The sequence below is a fragment of the Pistacia vera genome, unplaced genomic scaffold (genome assembly GCF_008641045.1).
Source record: "Pistacia vera cultivar Batoury unplaced genomic scaffold, PisVer_v2 Contig423, whole genome shotgun sequence".
Taxonomy (NCBI): Eukaryota; Viridiplantae; Streptophyta; class Magnoliopsida; order Sapindales; family Anacardiaceae; genus Pistacia; species Pistacia vera.
In genome coordinates this window covers 1,083,036-1,103,185 of record NW_022196250.1, presented here as the reverse complement: position 1 = coordinate 1,103,185, position 20,150 = coordinate 1,083,036, and the positions used below count along the sequence as shown (strand labels likewise).

The following is a 20,150-nucleotide window of genomic DNA, read 5'->3' as shown; positions in this document are numbered from 1 at the left end:
GAGCTTCAAGAACCTCTTGTTCTTCCAAAACATATTGGATTTCATGCTCCATATCTCATAATTGTCGCCGTTAAATTTTTCTCCTTTGTTAAGTTCGGCGACAATGTTCTTAGATGCATGCATTCTAAACAAAATTACACTTGGATATGCATGTTTTCATGCTCGGAATATACATGTCATTTAATTATTATACCAATAATAATGTTATATTAGATTTGAATCAAAGTTAACAATGTCAACAATCTCATCCAAATTTCCATTCCAATTATCAAGAATTAATTGCAATTCTAAAAATATTTTGACACAATTGTATAAAATAATCAACATCAATTCACATAAATTTTATTTTAATAAACAAAATTAATTTCATTATGTAAATAGATTCCCTTGTAATAAATTAAAACAAACAAATTCCAAACAACAAAAAAAAAAAAAAAAATTAAGTGTACAGCCACATTCCTAAAATGGGAAGGATCTGATAATCCTTATCCTAGGTCTTTATCTAACTTGTATTAACCCTAGGTAGGGAATTCCAGTTTCTTGTGATGTCCTTTCGGTGGAGACTCCTATAGATGCCCCAGCTGTCATTTTTGCACCCCAATCTATGTACTCCTTGATATAATTGCTGACCAAACGTCTATATTTTTATTGTCATCTTTAAAGTTATAAACTTCAGCTTGGTCCAAACCATATCAAGGAGACCAACGAGATTAGGGTAACCAAGAGTCCTCTAGAACTTGAATTTCGACTCATCTTCCTTTAATCCCCTATCCAGACAATTTCCTGAATCTTTTCATCACATGAATGAAATGATTTACGAGTTGCACCAACTCATCCTCTGTGTCTCTTAAAATCAATGGTGAGTTTGTAGAGTTCTAATCAGGTTCATAACCCTTTCCCTTTAGCGGTGTTCTAGCAACCATTGCACGTCTATACGTACCATTTTTCTGTAACAAATACAAAAAAAACTATTTATTTATCAAATAAAGGTTGACTATATTTGATAAATAATACACCGTGTTTATGGTTCAATAACAAAATTAGACTCATAACAATATACTAAGTATGCATTTTTATTCTTTACAGCAAAAGAAAAAAAAATACAATCACTTCACGCGCCCCCACTCGCGGTAGAAGCTGTCACGTGCTCCCACGCACCGCCCAGAAGCGGCAACGCACCGACAGGATCCCCACGCGCTCTCACCCGCCGGGAGGAGCTCCCACGCGCGCGTCACGTGCTCACACACAATACTGGTCGGGTAAACCCGTTCCACACTAAACCGGGTCTACCACATATTCACGGGTCGGGTTTGTAGAGTTAATTTGACCCGTTGACTTCTCGGGTCGGGTGTTGACCGGGTTTGACTGACCCGTTTGACTTTACGGGTCGGGTTTGACTAACCCGTTTGGTCATATGGGTCGGGTCCACAGGTCAACTTGACCCATTTATTTATTTGGATTATGGGTTGGGCCGGATAGGAATATAATGGGTTTGTGAATATGGTTAACACCAAAACAAAATTAGCCCAATGGTTAGAGTATTGGGCTTCCACCATGGAGACTTGGGTTCAAGTCTCACCACCCACGCCTATTTCAATTTTTTTCAAAAAAAACTAACAGGATAAAAACGACATGTCATTCATAAGGGTGGATCAAAAACGACGTGTCGGTTTGTGTCGTCTTCAACCTCTGTCCGGGTCTGCAACTGGGTACCCGACCCGGAAATCAACCCATTCGAAACCCGAAACTTCAAAAGGGCATATCTAAGTCATTTTAACTCCATTTTTTATGATTCAAAAACCATTTTCTTCATAATTTCATAAGGAATTTAATGGTCTAAGAATCATTACCAAAAAAACAACTTTTTACGTACAAAATTTGGAAAAATCAGAACTGCATTTGAAAAAAAATAACATGCTTCAACATTACAGTATGAATTTCAAATAATATGAACCACGGCTCTGATACCAATGTTAGAAATTAAATAGAATAACATATATCCTAACATAATCCCAAGATCATAGTCACCATTGCAATCACATTTGTATATAAATGAACTACAATGAATTTACACAGAATAAATACCTCATTTCCTTATCTATAAAGCAACAAAGTAATATGGAAGAAAAACCACAAATCGATTTCCTGTTTTCCAAATTCTTGAGAGAGAGAGCTTTTATTTTTCTTGCGTTTTTAGAGTAACAGTGTTCGTAACTATTTCTAAAAGGAAAAAGTTTTCCTTTTATATGGCAGCGGTTAGAGAGAAACTGCATTTGGCAGTTTCATCTCACCCACGTCGCTTGGGATAACCCATCATGGGTGTACCCTTTATCCAATACTAAATTTAGTGTAACACTACTCATCTACACCAATTTGGTGTGACACTATTCATCTATTATAAAATATATTTTATTTCTTCATTTTTGTTATTTGTTTATTTTTAATTTGTATTTATATTAATTTGATTATTATTTATATTAATATTTATAATAATAATAATAAATATATAATTAAAAAAATGATGAAAAATTAAAAATAAAACTTTATTCTATGCAAATATTAAACTACAATAACTCAAAATAAAAGTTAACACTCATTTAAAAACACTAAAATTAAAAGAAAATACAACATAAACTAAAATAACAATTTAGTATTCCAATTAGTTTTGGATCCTCTAAATTCATCAAAATATTGGAAAAAACTAGAGCTTACTATAGACAAATCAAGGGTACGGAAGCTTACCATGCTCTTTCAAAATGCATTAATTAATCATTTGTGAGAAGAATATACTAATTCGGAAAATTAAATTATTATCAATATGAAATTTTACTTTTGTATTGTTGTTGTCTTTTTTTCTTTTTTTGTGGCATTTTATATTAGATATAATTTTTTATATATTAAATGTAATGTTTATTTGATTAAATAAATGCTTAATTTTATTAAATTAGTATAATTTTCAAAGTTATTATTATTTAATAAAAATATTATTTCCAATATTTAATTAATATATATAAAAATAATTAGTGAAATAAATTAATTATTGATTATTAATAGAAAAAAATAAAGAGAATATTTTAAGGAATATTTTTTTTAGTGTAATATTTGGTGCAATAGATTGAAGATGCAATAGTAAAATACACCACCAGTTTGGTGTAAAAGTTGTACCAATTTAGTGTTTGTGGTTGGAGATGATCTGAGGCAAACTAAAAACCATTAGAACTAATCATTCAGTCTTCAATCACTTCTGAAATGTACTCAAAAAATTAAAGGAAAATAACAAAGCAAAGAATTTAGTACTTACATGATCATAATCGTAAGAATAATAATTAAAAAAATTGTGGAAAAGAGGATTTACATCAAATTGTACAATTAACTGCTAAGTATTCTTTTTGAATTTTTTTTTTAAATGACGAATCTGTCCCACAAGTGAGGGCTGTTAATAAAGATGTGGGGGTGGAAAGATCATAACTCTTATTTAAAAAAAAAAATAATAATAAGGAAGTAATTTTCACCTTCCACTATTTTTGTCTTTGGCCCCTATCTTCAAGTTTAAGTGGGGATATAATTATAATAAAAAAAAAAAATTCTTCTTCTCTTCCACACTTATTCTTCACAACTTTATTTTACAATTATCAAAATTAAAAGTAAATTTAAATCGGTAAAAATTAATTTTTAATGTAATATTAAATTGGGTCTTTGCCCATAAAATTGGGCCATGCAGACCAGCCAAGACCAACACCTTAGCTTGGGCTGGGCTCGAAACTGGCCATGGTAGAGTCATTTAGTACAAAAGCGAGAAGCAAGTAAAAAGGTGTCATTTAAGTCCAGCTATTTTTTTTTTTTTAATTCCATTGATAATTAAATTTACTACAAATATTAAATTTTATTCCAACAGTATCCATATACTTTAAACAATCAGTTTCTGCATCTAAGTATATCTTCTCTTAAGTCTTGTTTTATCAATCATCATTAAAACCAGCAAAGTCCTTAAAATCAAAACATGAAGTCCCTCTTTTAGCAAAATAAAGAGAGAAAATAAATTTGGTATCATAATAAATTTTTTATCCTAATATCTCTTCATTTCAAGTTATGTATCATTCTACCTAGTATCACCTTATTTTGTATTACATCAACTCATTATTTATACATCAGTATCACTTAGAAAGTAATTATTATTTGGATAAGAGTTTTTGGGTAAAACTGGATAGATCTATAAAATTAGTTTATTGTAAATTAAAGGTGCCCATAAATCAATTATATGATTAATTAGTAGAATTTGAATCCTGCATTTAAATGAAGGTACTAAATGTTGGGTGGAGAGGAGTAAATGTAGTGAGAGATTAAGGAGACCTCCTTTTTTTTTTTTTTTTTTTTTTTTTTTTAATCGGGATGTCTGAACCAGTTTACCTGTACTTCAACTAATCTTCTAATACTATAGAATTATCAGTTGGATAAGAGTTCTAGTGACTATCTCTATTAGTAAATTAATGTGATTAAATGATCAGTTAATGCTTCAACAATCTTATATGACATGTCTCAACAACTCAATATGGCAAGTTTTTTTGAATACCCAAATATAGTGAAGGACATAATTTAAATGCATGATTAACATAACTAATTAAATTATACACAATATATATAATTGAGAAGAAGAATACAACCAGTCTCATCACCTCACTTTGTTGAGAAAAACTAATGTAATACAATTTCATCCACCTCATTTTGATAATGATGGTAGCTAATGAATGATAACGGGTAATAAATAATGATGATGGGTGGATGAAAGAGAGAATTTGATAGATCTGTGACAATATATATCATAAGATGGTCTCATCAAATCTACCAAATGAGATGGTAAGTTGCATGTTAAAATTAATTGTCCCATATTATTATTCCTCTATATAATCTTCTCCAGCATAAATGTGTTCACACAAACTCAGAGTACATACAATTCTCTCAATAGGCAACAAAAACATATGGCTTTCATTGGCCTTTTCGAAATCTTCCTGGCAGTCATTTGCTTCTTCTTCTTCATTCTTTGCTACTTCGTCACAAACAACAATGGGTTGCCTAAGAATTTTCCAATGGTGGGAATGTTGCCAGAGCTTTTGGTTAACGTTCATAGGATTCACGATTGGGTCATTGAACTAATATTGCAGAAAAGCCAGTGCACTTTTCTCTTCAAAGGGCCTTGGTTCACTAACATGGACATTCTTGTCACCGTCTATCCAGCTAATTTACACTACATAACGACCTCAAACTTCTCAAACTTCCTAAAAGGAGATGAGTTCCGGGAAATATTTGACATTTTGGGAGACGGGATTATTAATGTAGACTCAGATTTGTGGAGAGCCAAAGAAAAACTGCTCAAGTTTTGATGAAGCATCAGAGGTTTCAGAAATTTTTGGTGAAGAACAGCTTGGAAAAAATAGAGAAAGGGCTCATCCCAATGCTGGACAATGTATCTAAGCAATGCACACCTGTTGACTTGCAGGATTTGTTCCAGAGGTTTGCGTTTGATTCTACTTGCATATTGGTTACAGGAAACGATCCAGACTGTCTGTCCAGTGAATTCCCGGAAGTTCCATTTGCAAAGGCCGTGGAAGAAGCTGAGGAATCGATATTTTACAGACATGTTGTCCCAGAAAGAGTCTGGAAGCTACAAAGATGGCTAGGCATTGGAGAAGAACAAAAATTGAAAAAATCCAAGGAAGTTATAGACCGTACAATTCTTGAATATATACAAAAGAAAAGAGCGGAGCTGAGCGAAGGCTTTACAATGAAAGAAGAAAAAGAAGAGGGTGTGGATCTATTAACATCATACATAAATGAAGATTACAATTTCGGAGTCAAATCTGATGACAAATTCCTGAGAGATACCGCTTTTACTTTCTTGGTTGCGGGGCGGGACACAGTAAGTTCTGCTCTCACTTGGTTCTTTTGGCTTGTTTCCAGGAATCCACAAGTGGAAACCAAGATCAGAGAAGAGCTCAAGCTGGTAATCCCGGAGGACAAAATGGCGGAAAAATGGTGGAGATTTGACATCAACGAGCTAAAGAATAAACTTGTTTATCTTAATGGGGCGTTATGTGAAGCAATGAGGCTTTACCCACCCGTTCCTTTCCAGCACAAGGCGCCATTTGCAGCAGACATTCTTCCGAGTGGGCATCTCGCTGTTCCAAAGACGAAGATCTTGTTTTCCATGTATGCAATGGGAAGAATGGAATCGATATGGGGAGAGGATTGCTTGGAGTTCAAGCCTGATAGATGGATTACAGAGAAAGGAGGGATCAAACATTGGCCTTCGTACAAGTTCTTTGTTTTCAATGCGGGACCAAGAACTTGTCTGGGAAAAGAAGTTGCTTTCACTCAGATGAAGGCGGTAGCAGCCACCGTGATTCATAACTACAATGTTGAAGTAGTGGAAGGACAGTGTTTTGATCCAAACGTATCGATTATTCTTCAAATGAAATCTGGTTTAAGGATGAGAATATTCAACAGATGGGATGATGATCCATAGAATTCTAAGTGTTGTTTCTACTAGTAGTAACTGTTAGATTCAATGTAATTGTCTACTGCAGAATCCAGGGTTAAGTGTTATAGATGTATCAGTAATTATCAATAAAATGAATGTTGGTTAACTTATAATACAGTCACTATATATACTCTTATACGTTATCCGTTTTTATTACAAATTCATCCTTATAATCTTACAAAATTCAATGATATTATTCCTAAACTGCATCAGTTGCAATGTGGACGAAAGATCGGTTACTAAAGTGACATTGTTGAAACAATTGATGGATATGTAGAGGAAAGAGGGTGGCCTTTTTTTTTTTTTTTTTTTGGCTTGTAACAAACTCATATTTATTTGGAAAGGGGCATGAGAAAGGTTTAAATCGGTGGATAATATTGATGGAGATTATGTTTTTTCTTTTATAGGTTTTCTTTTTAATCACGGTGGGTGTTCGAACCGGTTTGTACGCATTTTTACTAAATATTGATAAGCGGGTTTGATGACCCCACAAATTTTTTTTCGTTGATTTGGTTTGGTTTTTGTTTTGACCACCCAATATTTGTATCAAAGCTTCCAAATTTAACTCTACTCATTTACTTTTCTCCTATCTTATATTATATTATTTTGAATTTACCTACTCTAAAATTAACTCTTGACTCTATCCTTGGTGACATAGTGAGAGTGTTCAATAATATAATGGTACATATTATCACGTATTTATAAAATTTTCTTATTCATCCACCCATTACCATAATCCATAAATAATTACCTTTTATCATTCATTAATAATCACTATCATAAGAGCTAGTTTTGAAAATTAACCATATGTATCTTATTTAATTGGACGGTCTCACCACGTCAACCAAGTGAGATGGTGAGACTGTTCCATGTAAGTTTTTCTTATATTTCTAATGTTTGAATTAATATTTCAAAATTTTCGTTTCAAAAGATGTGTCTTCATTAAAGATACATAACACATTATTTGAGATAAAAGTTTTAAAATATTATGTAACAAAATATAATATTATTCATTTAAAATTTCACACTTAAAAATTTTACAAACTAAATTTTTGAAGTTAAATTTTATAAACATAACATATCTCAATTTCAATTATGTAGAGTTCCAAGTTCAATTTTCCATAAATACAACATGGGCTTAATTAGAGCATTTTAGCCCAGTGTACCCTGGTGGGTCTTGCCCAAAATATTGGCCCACACATACAAGACCAACACCCTAGCTTGGGCTGAACTTTAAACGGATATGTTAGATCATTAGGGACAAAGGCGATAAAGTAATGGATAATACAAAGCTTTTGTATAAACTCTCATATGAGCTGATGTGTTTTAAGATGTTTGAAAATCTTTAAATTTAAAAATAAATTAAATAATTAAAAGAGATTATATGACAAACATGTAAAGGTTACCATATTGGTTTGTATAAATAATTTTTATATATATAACATTATTCTAAAGTAAAACATCGTCGTATATACTATTATTGTATCTTGTATTACATCAACTCATAATTTACATATTAATACCCTTAAAAAAGAAATATTACTTGAATAATTATTTTAAAGTGTTATAGATATATTAAATTACACTAGTGTAAGTCGGAGACGGTGCCGACAAATTCAATTATATGATGAAATATTACAATTTTATCATACATTAATTGGAAGGTATGGAATGCTGGGTGGAATTGAATCACTCCATAAATGCAGTGAGACTTTAACGGAATATCTTTTGTTTTTTTAATGGTTGAAGATGATCCGTTCAACTAGTGATAATTAATCAAGAGACAAATTATGTTTTGAAATTAAAGCTCACCATAATATGCCCACTAAAATTTAAGCTAATGACACATGGGCAACCAACAAAATGGGCACTTAAAAAAATACTTAAATTACCATACAATTAAAATGCTTCAATCGGTGGAAAACTAGAAGAGTTAATTGATGAAATTGAATGGTCATAAATTCAAACAAATTAAGCCTTTGGCATATTCGAATGGAAAGGCTGTGCTCATTTATGTTTATGGTCCATCCCTTGTTTAAATTAATTTTGTACAAATATCTATTTCCATATATATTGATGTGGAAGCTTTTAGGTCATCAGAATCAAAATAGAAACAAATAAAAATTAAAGTAGTGGGTCTCCTATGATATTGGATTTATAAGATTTTTTTTTTTTTCATTTATTAGTTCATTAGATTTAATATTGTCAAATAATAAAATATTTAGTCATTTTTCAAACGTTAATATATAAATCAACTCGTGATTAAATTTTTAACGGATTATGACATTTACTAATAAATTATCTACCCCAAAATTAAACCTTTCATACCTTCAGTCACTCCAGCTCCAGAAAAAAAGCTCCATTTGTTTCCTTTTTGGAATACTATTATTAGTATTTCCAAACAAAATTTTTATTCCCAAAATATTATTATATATTTTTTAATTTCTTTTAAACCTCCTAAATTTGTTAATTTAACTAAACACACCCCCAAATATTTTTTTTAGAAATTGCAAAAAAACACTCCGCCCCCCTCCGACGTGGTGGCCGCTGTTCATATTTAATGGGTGGATTTGAGTGTTTTTGTTAACTTTTAATATTTATATAGGGGTGTTGATAAATAAACAAATATAGGGGATATTTTGTTAATTTTCAAATCATACATCGTAACACCCACCCATTTAATTTTTTTCAAAAGATTATTTTAAAAACATCAGAATAATAAACCAAACGAGGCAAAGAACTTTTCATTTTCAACTTTCTAGAATCACTTTCCTTTCCCTTTTTGTTATCGCTTGCTAAATAGCAAAATTTTCTAAAAAATTTTATAAAATTCATGATGCTCTCCATTTAAAAATTCGCGTTTAGAATATATTTTTGTTCTCATTTAACATATGGAGCTTCCCAAATTAAGAAAGAAATAAGGAGAATAAATTGGTGTTTGCCCACAGAAATAATCCTTAATTTTTTTTTCCCTAAATATTGAAATTATCTATTTTCCTCACACAAAAGAGGAAAAAAGAAAGTAAAGATAATAATTTATAAGCAAAATATTAAGGTATTATCATGAGGGCTTAGCCGGATGGTCAAGACTTGTGGTTTGCTCTAGTTTCGAATTATGTTTGCAAATTATTGTAGAGATTTACGTTTTCTTAAAAAAATAAAGTAACTAAACTTGAATACAAGCAATAAAATCCTTGTTTCTTCATATTGATTTAAATGCCTTGGCTGGAAATTGTAGGTGAAATTAATGGAATTGCAGAAGTTGCTGCCACATGCATGTGCCACCATGTCCTCAATTAAAGCCACAGTAGTTGGCAGTTTAACAGTTAAGCCTTAAAATCTGCATTAAATTCTCATCTAATCTCCCCTCTTTTTTTGGCTTTTTCTTAAACCAAATTTTGCCTTTTTTTTTTTTTTTTTTTTTTTTTGTTTGGCAAGCAACTTCAATTCAACCACACCTTTGTCACTTTCTATCCCCATTTAGTTGCCCACTTGAAAAGTCCCTTTCAGACTGCCCAAACAAATATATTGTCAAACGAGAGCAACGAAATTCAATTTTATTTATCAAAATATAATTTTGATAAAGTAATAAAAAGAATGATGCTAATCATATCAACACGAGAGTATTATCCACTCAATTTTGACGGTTTTATTTCATTTATCTCGCGTGAATTAATATGAGAATCTTATGTGTTTGGATTATATGTTTTTTTTATTTTTATAAAAAATTTCAATATTTTTAAGAGATTTTTTTTTTTTTAATAACATTAGGTGCATTTTCGTGTAATTGATGATAAATAAAAATAAAATAAACATAATCTATAAAATTATAATGGTAATCGAGTAAAATATATATCTAAACTAATTTTTAAGTGCGGATAATAAGAATTGAAGTGTAGTTATAGTGTTCACCGTTTTAATTTGTTAACACATAGATAATGTTTTAAGTTTTTTTTTTTTTTTTCAATTTCTAGAAAAATATTTGTTGTCATGGCCTCTTGGGAGTGTAAATTATCATGATGAATTCTGCCTCTTCGCTGGCCCACTATATTGACAAAACGTTTACACATCCAGTTCCCGTTCCAGTTCCCTCGTTACTTATATGACACTCTAGTTTCTTCTTCTGTACACGCCACACATCACATTTCCCATTCTACCCAACAAGAGATCGCGAAGGAGAGAAGAGAAAGAATGGCGAAATCTCCAAGAAGAAAGCACCCACACAGGCTCTTGTTTGGCTGCCAGAGATAGCTCTGGAGTCCTTTCTCCTTTCCCTTTCTCCAGAAGGTACTTTTTGTTTTTTTTTTTAAATTTTTTTGGTTTATATTTTTGTCCCATTTTGGCATACTTGTGTATTTTGCTATATCTTTGAGATGAGATTGTATGCATATGATCTTTGGAGCTTCGTGGTTTGGAAGAATCAATTTTTTATGTTTGAAGGTTGCTGCTTTATGATCTTATAATATTTGTTTGTATAAAATCATTTCTTCGAAGAGGACGACTGTCCTTTATGTTGTATTTCACAGATCTGAATCGCTGTGTTACCAGATGATTCTTTAGAACAAAAATCCTGGTAATGTTACCGGAATGTTGTGATGTTTTGTTTTTTAACTTCATATATATTTAATGTGATGTTGTTTTATCAGTCTTATTTTTGTACCAGCATGGTAATGTTATTGGTTTCCGGATTGGTTTGGTGTCCTAAAAAGAGTGCATTGTTCCATTTGATAGTTTGCTCGCCAGGACAATAACATGATAGGTTTAGTACTTTAACTACTACTTGAATGTTATCAGGTTGCATGTATGCTTAGTATGACGTTGTGCGTTACAAAATATTTGTTCTATTGATGTTACTGGTAGCGTAGTATGACCCATGATGATCCTACCTATTCTATTTAAACAAGTTCGTGTATTGGATGGCTTAAATTGAGTTTTGTTAGTTGAATGATCTAACTATTCCATTGAAGTCTGGTTTGTGTGCGACTGGATATGTTTGGTAGTAGCAGTTGGGCTTGGAAATGAGTTTATAGTTTTTTTGGGGCAAATTAAGCCAGTGTCTGCTTTGATGATGTTAATTTGTTGTTGTTATATAAGTTTCTTTATTGTTTTATTGGCAAGAAACACGGCGATGATGATGTCACTATCAAAATCCTTTACTGTGGAGTTTGTCATTCTGACTTGCATTCTTGCAAGAATGAATGGGTGTGTTCTCGTTACCCCTCTTCTTTCCTGGTATGATGCCTATTTATACTTCAAAGCGTAATCTTTAACTTATATATACTATCCTTAGATCTTTGATTTTGATGCAACTACATAGAATTTTATGGAGTCAGAGTCTTTAGCTCTCAATGCCCCTGGCTGTGTTGCAACGTATTCTGTTATGATATGTGGTTGAATAATTTTGTATTATTTGCTATGTCTGGGCCTGGCTTGGTGTAAGTCAGTTATCGGTGCTTATAAATGTGAAACTAAGCTATATAGTAAGTACCGACTTAACAATTTATGTTGCTCATGTAATTTAAGCAAATATTTTATAAAGGAGGTATTTACTCTGATTACTATATGGAGCATATCCTGATTTTGCACAGTTGAATGCTCGTATCATTATCTTCGAATCTGATTACCTTTTTGTGGTTCACTTGGATTTTTCTCTTTCGTACTTGAATTGTGTCGTTCCACTCTCAAGCATCTAAATCAAATCTCAATCTGATGAAACAGAGCGAGGAAAACTTTCTCCCACAGTTATGAATTTGGACTCTTTTTACCTTCACTTATTCATCTACCTCTTGTATCTTGTCAGGATATGCAGCAGAGTTTCTGTATGCTGGAGCAGATTGTGTATTTGCTTGCAGATATATTAATAACGAAGAATGAGAGTAATTGTTGATGATTTATTTTGCTAGGATTGGTATATTTGAAGCTGAAATTGTGTCACGTTGAAAGTTGGCTAAAAAAGTATTAGCTTATTAATGGACTTGGAATATATGTTAGTCATTATCGATGTCATTTTATTAAATACTATTACCTGTGCATTGTCCTTACTCGACATAAGTTGATTGGGTCAAAGCATGTGAGCATGAATTGTCAAATTGCATGTCTACTTATCCTGGCTATTATTGTCTTTGAGAAAGGTGTCTTTACACCATGAAATTAATTTTTTTAGGATAAAGTAATGTGAAGTTATCTTTGTGATCTCTCTAAGTTTTGAAATGTGTTTTTAGCTTGTGCATGGTTGAGGACTTTATATGATTATATCTGACTGTTCATCTGCGGCATGAAATTGTTGGTGTTGTGACAAAGTTGGGAAAGCCGTGATGAAATTCAAAGTGGACAACAAGGTTGGTGTCGGTGTCATGGTTAGCTCTGCAAGAATGCGACTGCTGCAAGCAGGATTTAGAGAATTACTGCCCTCAGATGATGTTAACCTATAACTCCATTAATCATGATGGAACGAAAATTATGGAGGTTATTCTGATATGATCGTTGTTGATCAGCACTATGTGCTCCACTTTCCTGACAACATGCCCCTTGATGCGGGTGCTCCACTGTTGTGTGGCGGGGATAACAGTATACAGCCCATGATGTATTATGGAATGCTGAGGCTGGGAAGCATTTGGGTGTAGCAGGCCTTGGTGACTTGGGCATGTTGCTGTGAAATTGGTAAGGCCATGGGGTTGAAAGTCACCGTCATCAGTACCTCCCCAAAGAAGAGCGAAGCATCTAGTCTTGGAGCCGATTCATTCCTTGTTAGCACTGATCCTGCAAAACTTAAGGTAACTAAGGTTGGTACTTTTTGATTTTGACTGATTAATGATTTGATTACTAAAATAAAGTTATCTTTTTGCTTAACTTCCCAATATAATTGATTTTTGGCCTAAGGAGGGTCTCAAAACTGAACTTATCTTTTTGTTGTTTATGACTATGGTAATTAAAATAAGCTGTTGATAGATGCTTATCCTGTAGTTTGCAAACTGATGTTGTCGTAAATATCAGTCTCCAAACAAACCACGACACACCCCCCCCCCCCCCCCCCCCCCCCCCCCCCCGGCGAAATCAGTTTTATGATATATGGTTGTTAATGAATCACTGATAGTTTGTGTTTTCCGTCATGCAGGCAGCCATGGCCACCATGATTACATCATTGACACCGTTTCTGCAGTTCATCCCCTGCTTCCGCTACTCAGTCTTTTGAAGTTGAACGGAAAACTGATCACCGTGGGCTTGCTCAGAAAACCTCTCGAGCTGCCTATTTTTCCTTTAGTCTTGGGTAATTCATATATCCGAAGCACCCACCCTAAGTACCTAAATTATCATCTCTAAATATTGATCCTTCTTTCAAATCTCATGCCTACTGATCCTAGCTTTAGATAACTGTAATTTGACATATTCTCTGCTTCAAAGAAGTATACGTGCAAAACTTTAGACAGATTACATCTCTTATCTACATACTTGCTGAATTCATAAAATTGTATAATGTCATGCTACAGGGCGGAGGCTTGTTGGGGAAGTGACATAGGGGATCAAGGAGACGCAGGAAATGCTTGACTTTTGCGCCAAGCCAATATTACTGCGGATATTGAGCTGATCAAGATGGACCAAATCAAACAGCGCCATGGAAGGCTGGCAAATCATGATCAGGTATGTATTTGTGATCGATGTGGAACCCCAAGTTGTAGGTTGTACAATGCATACCCTGCTACGCTCTTTTATCCCGCGCCTAGATATATATTAGAATAAGTTCAGTTTTATGATTTGCTATATGTTATGGAAGTGGATGAACAGAAAAGATAATTTTTCTCCGTGGACTTCATTGGCCCTCCGTGTTGGTCTTGAGAGTACAATGTTGTTACCTAGTTGCCTTTTGTTCTATGGCATCTTGTTTCGGTATATGCTTTTTTTTCAAAGTCCTAAGCTTCTCTTGGATCTTAAACTTGAATCCTCATACAAGGGTTCTATTCAATCTAAATTATTCTTCGAAGCTATGATATATAACCCCATCAAGTTATTCTGTGTCATTTATGCTTTCTTCAGTTCAACTTGAACCTTCCCTTATCTCCATTATTTTTATGGAAATTACACCAGTTTCATTCCCTCCTATCTTGATATTTATTCTTATGAAAATTTATTTTTATTGATCATTATTATGAGTAATTGTAAGGATGGACAAACCTATGAAAGAGACTTCAATTATCCACATAATCTATACCACAGAATTTATAAATGATGAAGTTCAGTCTAATCATGGTGGAAGAAAGATTTCTTTTATAACCATAAGTTTCTATGGTTAGCTTATTAGCATTTTTTTAAACCCAACTTGGGTTAAACCCGTCAGTTGTCAGGTCTTAGGTTGATTGGTTTGATCGCCGTTTACCGTTTCGACTGGTAGTCAAAACGGGTGACAAAAATAAAATTTGTAAATACACCCCAAAAAATATGTAAGTCTCTATAGGTTTGAAATTTAGCCCTAAAATTATGTATCTCTTAGGTTTGAAATTTAGCAAACACACCCTAAATACAAATCAACGGTTAACTGGTTGGTGGCGGCGACACTCCAAATACAATCACAATCTCTTGGCCCTTCAAGAAAATCAACCCAATCTGGCCGAAAAACTCCCTATGCCTCTTGACCAAAACCCACCTCACCCCCACCCTTGTTAGCCTCGCTAATCGCTAGCAAAAGTTGACTGTCACTGCTGTCTTTTTTTTTTTTTTTTTTTTTTTTTTTTTTTTTTTGATTTTTATCGATTCACTCATACGGAAATTAACTCCGTTGCCACCATGACACTCATCAGCACTTTCTCTTCAAAATCCATAACATTCCGGCCTTCAATTGTTCGTTGGTCATCATCCTAATTTTTAGGGTTTTTGATGAATAGTGAAACAGGTAATCCGACCTCGTGAAAGCCCTGGGTCTTGGTTGTTGTTATTGTTGTTATTATATGGGGCATTTTTGTCCAAATAATTCACTCATGAGGTTAAAGAAGTCATTAAACAAGTTGGGTTAATTGTTATTTAACATCAAAAGGAGGGCATTTGTGTCCGAATTTTTATTAAGCAAGGGTAAAATTGGAACAAAAATAAGATTATCGTGGTAATCTCAAAATACCATATTTTGAGTTAGTAATCACATAACCCCCTATGGGTACGTTTGGATTATATAATGTTTTATTATAAGGGGATGTTATATTAATAGAAAGATATATCACTTTGAAAATTACTAGGAATGTTTAGGAACATGTGTTTGGTTGGTTGGAATAAATTAGTAAGTATGTTATATTTATATGTTTGGTTGGGAGGATAAATGAGTGGATATGATGTATAGATTACTAAATTACCTTCATTTTTAAATATTAATATAATATTATTTTTATTATTATTTTTTGAATAATTTCTTTTAACTCCCTACATTTGAAATTTTGCTAAAACACCTTAGCAATATAAAATTTTAATTTGTAGCAAAATCACCCCCACCCACCCAAGCCACTGCCAGCAACCAGCCACCACTGTCAGTCGCTGCCGACAGTCGACAAAATGGCTCATGATCAACCGTATATGGTCGGCCGTGCACCGGCAAAGCCATTTCCAGTCATGGATTATAGATTTATGATTGTTTCACGGCCAAAGATGTGGCCATGAAGTGACCATAGATTTGGCTGTGAAAATGCCAGATCTTTATAGAAATGGCCTTATTGGTGCATGACCGGTCAGATCCCGCTGGTCGTGCGTCACGGCAGTGGTGGTCGGTGGTGGTCTTGCGTGGCTGAAGATACTTTGTTAACTTTTAATTAAATTTTTTTGTGGCTGAGATGTTTTAGCTAATTTCTTAAAGGTAGGAGGGTTGGGTTAATTGTTATTTAATAGACATTTAAGGGCAATTATGTCTGAAATGATATTTAATTAAGGATAAAATAGGTATAAAAATCAGATAACCTTGGTAATCTTTTAATTACAGCCCCTGGGGAGAATATTTGATTATCCCCTATATTATTAACAGTAAACACTATTTGCAATAAAAGATACTCGTAATATTTTATTACTTGCAAACCAAATAACGAAATCTTGTAAAATAATTGAAGATTATCTGTTTGCAATAAAAGATACTCGTAATATTAAAAAAAATTTACTTGAAGTTTTTATATACAATTGACTATTAAAAACTTGATTGGTTCATTCGTGGGAGCAAGAGAAAGTGCCAAATGGTTATTGATTAATGAGGTAATTAGACTCATTATTAAAAGGATCTTTTGACATCTGGCATGAATCAAGATGATGAAAGCATGGTCAGAATAGTAACAACAGATGCACATATGGCTTTTCCAGCCTAAGGGATTTATATAAAGTAATCTCAATAGATTAATTTGCTTGATGAATTCTTCTAAATCTTAAATTACATATTTAAATCATGGTTTTTTATATAATTTATGAGAATCGGGATTTTTGTAGAGAAAAACGTATAGAAAAGGGTTTTGTTCTATGAAAAAAAGAAGTAAAAATTGAAATTTTAGATGTCTTATAATTGGTTGGTTATATTTTACGACAGAGAATATTTTTTTTTTTCTTGTTAAGACATATTTTTCATACAAAAATAATCAGGAGGAAGTCTTCTGTGCAGTATCATACAATTAGGTTTTGCTTTCTTATTCGTGGATTGACTGACAGCCAAGACGCAAAATAATATAGTTTTCATTTACTAAAGGAGTAGACTAATTGCTTATAAATTTGTTAAACTCAAATAGACTTTTGCACACTTTTTCTATATATACGCACCAATCTCAACTCTCAAAGAATCGGAAACCGATTTTCATGTGATTCATCATGCAAGAATCAACCTAACTTCCTGAGCTATTCTTCTTCTTCTTCTTTCTTCTTTTAAACTGCTAGATGTCTCATTCTCAGCTAAGCTAGATTGATCACGGGGTTCCACTCACATATTCCAAATTCTTGTTCTACTTAATTTACACGCACCATCAATATCTGCATATATTTATATGCTATAACTTTACATATATTCTACTCTAACCTTTTATCTCCCATATATTCTTGTCTCATCTCGGCCAAAAAGGGCATCGATATCTATCGGGGCACTTGCGTGCTTGATCTCTATTTTTTAGCTCATCAATATGGCAGACCAAGCCTCATTTGCTTCGGGAGCTATTGATCCCACCGAGGGTTTTGTCTCCCTTAAATTAAAACCCTCAGATTTTTCTGTACAGAGGCCGTATGATGTGCCACAAGATGAGCGATACAGCTTCCAAAATGGGATTCACAAACTGTGGGTATACTCCACAGACAAGCCTCACTCTCCTACCAGCAAAACTAAGCCACGAACTGAGATCCGTATACTAGTAAGCAAAAGCATATAAAAAACTTATAGTTAATTTAACTTCTTGAAAATTTGATTCCTGTTAATTTAACTTGCTGTATTTTAAGCTTCTTAATTTTACATTGTTTTATATTATCTTAAAATTAGATTTTTGTATTTTTTGAGTTGTTGGTTTTCTATTTATTTATTAGTTGATTTAGAGTTGAATATAGACAAAATTATCATTCTTTTTAATCTAAACCCTCTCTTATTAGATAGATTTCTCGTAGTAGAAAAGAAATTAATGATGCTGAATTGATAATACTGTATATAATAGTATATATTTGTTTAGATAGTAAATGACATTTATATCTTTTATGATTCTTCAATATTGGTCTATCTTCAACTTTCAGGGACATGACTATTCATCTGGGGTATGGCAATTTGAAGGTTACGGCTACGTCCCAGCTGGAACATCAGGCGTCTCTCTCATGCAAATATTTGGAGCTAGCCAACATGCCACAACCCTAATGGTTAGGGTTTACGACGGTTCACTCACATACTACAGGGACCCAGTCCTGGTCCGAAACATCTACAACAAGTGGTTCAGGCTAAATGTGATTCATGATGTGGGCAAATCTGTTAAGGTTTATATTGATGGAATTCTCAAGTACGAAGGTCCTGATCGTGGCGGAAAATCTCATTACTTCAAATTTGGGGTTTATGCTCAAGAGGATGATTCTCACTGTATGGAATCCCGTTGGAAGGACATCAAAGTTCTCAAAAAACGTAATTGATCTTTGTAATTTCTTCTGTTACTGTATTTGGCACATATATTAATATCATGATTTGCCGAAATAAAGTTTATATAAGCTATAAGATATATAATATTAAATTGATAACATGATAGGATCCTGCTTGTGATTTTGCATAGTCATAAATCTTCAAGTGATTAAATTAAAATCTCCTCAGTCGCCTTGTAATTAGATCTGTTAGAACCTGAATCTAAACAGACCAATACGCAACTCAATCCAGCACAAACAAGATTCAAAGAAACACACACACAAACAAGACAAGATTTACTGTGGTTCACCTATCCAATAACGGATAGATTACATCCACGTTGAGCTCCGAAATATGGAGACTCACTGCACTAGAATTATCCAACTATTACATCAAGAATTACACACTTAATCAGCCAAATCAAAGCAACAATTTAACCTAGACTTAATCACTCAATAACTCTCTATAATCTGCAAGAAATCAAAGACTTAACCTAGCCTCAAGAAGGAAACGCAACCCTCTCACAAATCTGCCCAGATTACAACTAGAAAGACCTAACAAAAAAGCCCAAAATCAATTGCTCATTCAACTCGCAAGAACCCTAACATTTCAGACTAAAAAAAACCCGATGCATGTACACTGATTTTTGCCCTCTTTTATATCAAAGAATATCAGCAAATATGGGCCATTGGATCTGTCTTGATCTAATGTGCAAGATTCATTCACTCAACTTAAATGGAACGACATAGTTTTGGCTACATAAAACTTTCAATCTCCACCTTGAAGCTAACATTCTGCATTCCTTTCTTCTGCTGGACCTTCTTCAGTGCAGTAAGTCATTTCCATAATTCTTCTTAGCTCTAGAAAATATCTAACTGATGTGAAGTAAGTTCAAGCAGTTCTTGAACTTGGCTGTGGTCACCACTTTGGCTCCCATGTTTGCTGGATTCTCTTCAGTAGATACCTTTAGGAGATTAATTCTTTCCTTTCCAATCAGGTCTCTGATGAAGTGATGCCTGACATCCCACATGTTTAGTTCTTTCGTGGTACACTGAATTCTTACTCAGATGGATGGCACTCTGACTGTTTGAGTAAACTGTTGCTGTGCCATTCAACAAATCTGCTTCTTTCAGAATTCCCTGTAACCAAGTTGCTTCCTTGAATGCATCTGAAACTGCTACGTACTCTGCTTCAGTAGTTGAAAGTGCAACCAGTGGTTGCAACTGTGCTTTCTAGCTAACACAGTTGCCTCCCAATGTAAAGTAATATGCAGTAGTGGACTTCTTGGAGTCTTGATCACCTGCAAAATCTGCATCTATATACCCAACCAGATCAAGTGATGCATATCTTTTACAGAAAACTAAACCAATCTGAACAGTGCAATTAATGTATCTCAACAACCATTTTAAAGCATTCCAATGTTCATTTTCAGGATTTGACATAAATCTACTCAATAGTGATATTGCATAAGCTAAATCTGGTCTGGTGCTTATCATAGCATACATCACAAACCCTATGGCATTCGAATAA

The 20,150-nt window shown here is 33.3% G+C and overlaps 1 protein-coding gene and 1 pseudogene across 1 annotated transcript; both read left to right on the top strand.

Annotated features, from left to right (window-relative positions):
• Positions 1 to 4,976: 4,976 nt before the first annotated feature.
• On the top strand, positions 4,977 to 6,520 carry LOC116143011 (annotated as a pseudogene).
• Positions 6,521 to 17,594: 11,074 nt separating this feature from the next.
• LOC116142983 (citrate-binding protein-like) lies at positions 17,595 to 18,715 on the top strand. The gene is made up of 2 exons (XM_031428405.1): positions 17,595 to 17,880; positions 18,251 to 18,715. The coding sequence occupies exons 1-2, from the start codon at positions 17,656 to 17,658 to the stop codon at positions 18,632 to 18,634; spliced, it is 609 nt and encodes a 202-aa protein (XP_031284265.1). The 5' UTR covers positions 17,595 to 17,655; the 3' UTR covers positions 18,635 to 18,715.
• The last annotated feature ends 1,435 nt before the right edge of the window (positions 18,716 to 20,150 follow it).

Coding starts and splice junctions, on each gene's coding strand:
- LOC116142983 (XM_031428405.1), top strand. CDS start 17,656: ATGGCAGACCAAGCCTCATTTGCTTCGGGAGCTATTGATCCCACCGAG. Junction 17,881..18,250: donor GAACTGAGATCCGTATACTA/GTAAGCAAAAGC, acceptor TTCAACTTTCAG/GGACATGACTATTCATCTGG.